This window comes from Belonocnema kinseyi, chromosome 2 (assembly GCF_010883055.1).
Source record: "Belonocnema kinseyi isolate 2016_QV_RU_SX_M_011 chromosome 2, B_treatae_v1, whole genome shotgun sequence".
Lineage (NCBI taxonomy): Eukaryota > Metazoa > Arthropoda > Insecta > Hymenoptera > Cynipidae > Belonocnema > Belonocnema kinseyi.
The window spans coordinates 12072683-12077319 of record NC_046658.1 but is presented as its reverse complement, the minus strand read 5'-3'; the positions used below and the strand labels follow the sequence as shown (position 1 = coordinate 12077319).

At 40.3% G+C, this 4637-nt stretch overlaps 1 protein-coding gene across 3 annotated transcripts in view; it reads right to left on the bottom strand.

The window, feature by feature from the left end:
* The window catches only part of LOC117166917 (liprin-alpha-1), a 690677-nt gene that overhangs the window by 637837 nt on the left and 48203 nt on the right, over positions 1-4637 (bottom strand). For all 3 annotated transcript variants that reach the window (XM_033351369.1, XM_033351368.1, XM_033351370.1), the window contains exon 3: positions 4220-4321. In XM_033351369.1, coding sequence (XP_033207260.1) covers positions 4220-4321 — 102 coding nt within the window. The remainder of the gene's footprint in view (positions 1-4219; positions 4322-4637) is intronic.

Genomic DNA, 4637 nt, shown 5'->3' with positions numbered 1-4637 from the left:
GAGGGAGCTCTTCTTAATATTTTGACACCAAAATCATGTCGATACACCTTACCGACTGCGAGTAAAGCCACCCACGCTTTAACTTGACAGACTGTAACTTCATTTTTTGTTTGATTCCATAAATGTCCATAAATGTCTTGGTTGACGTAAATCCAGGTCTTGAGGTTGTTAGAGTTGCATTTGTTTTAATTGGTTAAAAAAAGACATGTTTCAACACAGTTATAGTCCATGTGCATAATATAAGAAAATCTTTAATGGTTGAAGATGTCACAGTTGTATTTGTATTTTTTTACTTGAGTGTTGGTGGCGGTAGTGGTAAGTGTGCGGTGACAGGTGGTGAGAAGATTTTACGGAAAATTTTAAGGTCGGTAGGGTTGTGTGTGGTTAAATAGGGAGTTAAAAATTAATTTTCATTATATTTGTGGGGTGGAATTTGGCTAAATAGGTAAAATGAGGTTAGGTTGGCAAGGAAGCGGGGCAGTTTTGTGGTCGGGAGTTTTGGCCTTAATGGTGGACAAGGTTATTTCTCGTAGTGCTGGGAGTTGTTAGGGGAGAGAAAAGGGTGTATGCAGGAGCTGTAAAGGGTGGAAAAGTGCAAAGTAAGGGAAAATTGGGGGCGGTGAGCGACAACGGTCTTGATAAGACATCTGTTGGTTGCAGTAGCTATTTTTTCCATGGATAGATCAGTTACTGACGGTAGAACGGGAGGTGGTCGGCAAGAGTACTGACAGTGCTGGTAGTGAATTTGACGGGGAGGATATTTCCAGCAGGACATGACGGTCAGCTGTGCATGGCCCGGTGTCGAGTGGCGCGCTAGGGAGGGGGAAAAAGTGGAACGAGGGAAGCGAGTAGGCGAGGGAGAGAGCGTCTAGCGCAAGTGAGGGCGGCGGGATCTCTTCAAGAGGAAAAGAGACAGTAAATAGTACGGAGAAAAGCGCACTGGAGAGTACGTTTAAAAGGCGTACGGGCACATAGGTCACCCCTCCCTCCCTTAAACATGAATGAGCAGACGCTGAAGGAGGCTCTCGGGATACTGATAAGCGAGATCATAGGGTTGAGGGAAGACGTAAATGGAACTATGGAGAATATGGAAAATATGAAGAGAATATGATAGCAAAGAAAGTGGGAGAGCGCAGGAATGAAAAGAAGGAGAGAGCGGATAGGTAAAAGTTAAGAGTAATGGAGTTGAGAATTGAGAAGAGAGAAGGCGGATAGAAGAAATAATATTGTAATACAAATATTGAAGCTAAAGAGCGGGGAAGAAAGGGAGGGGGTGGAAGCATTGCTACAGAGCATATGGCAGTTTAAAGGCAAGGTAGGGAAAGTAAGGCTGGAGGGGAGAAAGGAGAATGAACTTGCGGTTGTGGAATTGGAAAGCTGGGAAGAAAAGTTGGAAGTAATGCGAAACAAAAATAGGATAAAGGACAAGAAGGTTTTCATGGGTAAAGATTTGACGAGGAAGGAAAGGGATGTACAGAGAATTCTAAGCGACAAGACTAGGAGTGAGAGGAGTAAAGGAAGAGCGGCAAAGGCATGCTATCGAAAAATAATATTAGATGAGAAAATGTTGGTATGGGACGAGGAGAAGGAGGTGTTAAAGGAAATGCAGGGGAATTTGTTTCGTGTGAAGTAAAGGGGTGGAAGTAAAGCAGGGTGGAGGAGTGCTCAGGGTGCCTTATTGGAACGTAGCAGAGGTAAAGTAGAAAGATGAGGATTTCTGGAGGTATATTCAGGAATTTGATGTAGTGGAACTAGTAGAGACGTGGATAGAGAGAAAGGAATGGGATAGAGTAGAGTCACAGTTGTCAAATGGTTATACATGAAGGCTACAGGAGGCGGTCAAACTAAAGGGGAAACGAAGGGCTAGTGGGGTTAATAACAGGGGTTAGGTTTGGATTAGAGGAAGAAGTTGATGGAGAGGGAGAGGACGTGAAAATGAAGACATTAAAGATAGGAGGGGTAACGTATACTTTTGTGACTGTGTATGATAAGGATGGAATGGAAAGGATTAAGGAAGGAGTGAAAGACTTGTTAGGAGAGAGAGAGGATGGTATGGTGGTACTGAGTGGGGAAGTTGAAGGTAGAATTGGGGTGGGACTGTACCGTTAACGGGAGAACTTCGAAAGGAATTCGAAGGATAATATAATAAATAAAGACAAGGAAATTCTAAGAGACTGGTTGGAGGATAGAGACTGGGCGGTAGCGAATGGTATGGTAAAAGGGCACAAAGAGGGAGAATACACGTGTGTAAGATGGGGATGCAGGTGATAGATTAAGTGATCATGAATATGCAAGGATGGGAGGATACAGAGAAATTAGCAGTGGAAGGGAGGGTAGAATCAGACCATCAGCCATTAGGTTTGTGGATAAAATGGGAGGGTGACGGAAGGCAAGGTAGGGAAGAAGGGTTGTTAGGGGAGAGAATATCATGACGGGCGGGGGCGATAGAAAAGTATCAGGAGCAGTTAGGACAGGCAAGAATTCAAAGGGATTCGGTGGAAGAGATATGGGAGGATCTGAAAGAAAAAGTACAAGGTTGTGTGCAAAAGAAGGTATTTAGAAAGTAGAAAAAAGGAATGGGGAAGCCACGGTTGGCAGGAGCTGAATAACGAGGAGATAGAGAAGCAGATAAGGAAGTTGAAAAGGTCTAATGCAAGAGGGCTGGAAAGGTTAGAGAATGAAGATTGGTGGTTTGGCACACAAAACGTAAGGGAGAGGCTGAATGTACCACGGAATATAAAAAAGGGGATAGGGAGAGGCAGGAAAATTATAGAGGAATTACGCTAATGAATACGGTGCACAACATATACGCGATGGTGTTAGCAGATAGACTACCGGAGACGCAGGCGGGCTTTAGGGAGGGAAGGAGTACTATCAACAATATTCACGTCTTGCAGCACGTGGTGGATAGAGAATTAACTAAAAAAGGGTGCGAACGGTTATGCGTTTTTCGTAGACATAAAAGGCGCGTTCCCTTTGGTGGATAGAAGAGAGGGGTTGTAGGAGGCGATGGAAGAGAGGGGAGTGGAGAAAGGCCTGATCGAGAGGGCATGGGAAGTATATGAGAAAACGAAAGATAGGGTGAGAGGAGGGGAGGGAATCTCGGAGGGTTTCTGGATGGATAGGGGGAAAATATTCAATATTTCGGAAAATATGAATAATGTACAAATATATGGAAATTTATACTTTTTTGTAATTATTCCTTACAGAATTATTTCAATGGCTCAAGTTAGCTCTGATTTTTTCCGTAATTTAATACGTTTTCTACACGGAGAGAACACAAAGCCTGTTTTCACCGTAATTCCCGGTGTTAATGCACATGATGGAATAAAAGTTCTTCGAAATGCTCCAAAATATGTAAATGTGTGAAATAAGTCCTTGTTTATTACTAGTCAATTTAATTTTAAATCATGACTGAGAAACTCCCAGTACATATGAGGTATAACGTTTCGACTGTACTTCGACAGTCCTCATCAGAAACAACTTACTTCTCATGGAAATGTGTAAACTTGGTAGTCCAAATAAATGTAAATATTTAACAGTAATAAAAACTTATTCATTGACTCCGTCTACTGGACGGGCTAAAATTGTAAATTAGATTTAGTCGTTGACATATAAAAACACATTTGCCTTCATGTCGGAAAATTCCGTCCGCTGGACGGCATGAAGACAAATGTCTCTATATATGTCAACAACTAATTCTAATTTACAATTAATTACAATTAAACACATTTATCTTCATTTACAGTTCTCTCCGTATAGTATTTTGGAGAAAAAATGTATATACTTTGTTTTATAACAATCATGAACATTCTATCGAATGACAACACACAGCCATCCTCACACTACTGGAAGGTCCTGTATTTTCGATAAGTATAAAATGAGCTATCATGTTTTTATTATTATATTTTTATTTATATTTATATTTTTTATTATAATTTTTATTCCTTAACCTCGACTTGCTCAATGCTTTATGGAAATGATGATAAAAATTTGAGAATCTCTCACAGCTAACGTTTAAATCTGCGCCACAAAATGATCCAAGATAGAAAATTCAATAACTAGTTAGATTTCTTAACCAAAAAAGTCACACCACTGGTAACTGGTAAAGGTGAAACTCGTAGGTAAACTACTATAAGAATGTTTAATAGAGGCAGTACATACATTTTTCCATCAATAGACTGAGGTTATATGAAGATAATGGGGAATTAATAATTACCCGAGTGTTATTTCGCTCTGCTTTCAACTCCGAGATTTCTTCTTCTCTCTCCAAAATACTCTCACGGGCAGACGTCAGCTCTTTCGTCAATTGAGAAAATTCCTGCAATATTGATTATAGAAATATATTCACTTAGGAATTAGTAAAGTTTTCTAAAATTGTATGGAAACTCAACTTTCTAAAAAATTCAAAATAAAGGTGTTCAACTCTTCTAATGGTGATAAAAAATAGATGTCCTGCAAAACTTCAATATACTTTTTGATTCCCTTTCCACAGTGGCTCAGTTATGCTAAGTTGAATTTATATTATGCTTAAATTGGCGCCATTTATTGGCTGCTTACCAAACCTAGATAACGTGAAATGTTGAAGTGCCGGTCCACAAACTAACTTACACGGACAACTGTTAAAAAACTATGGA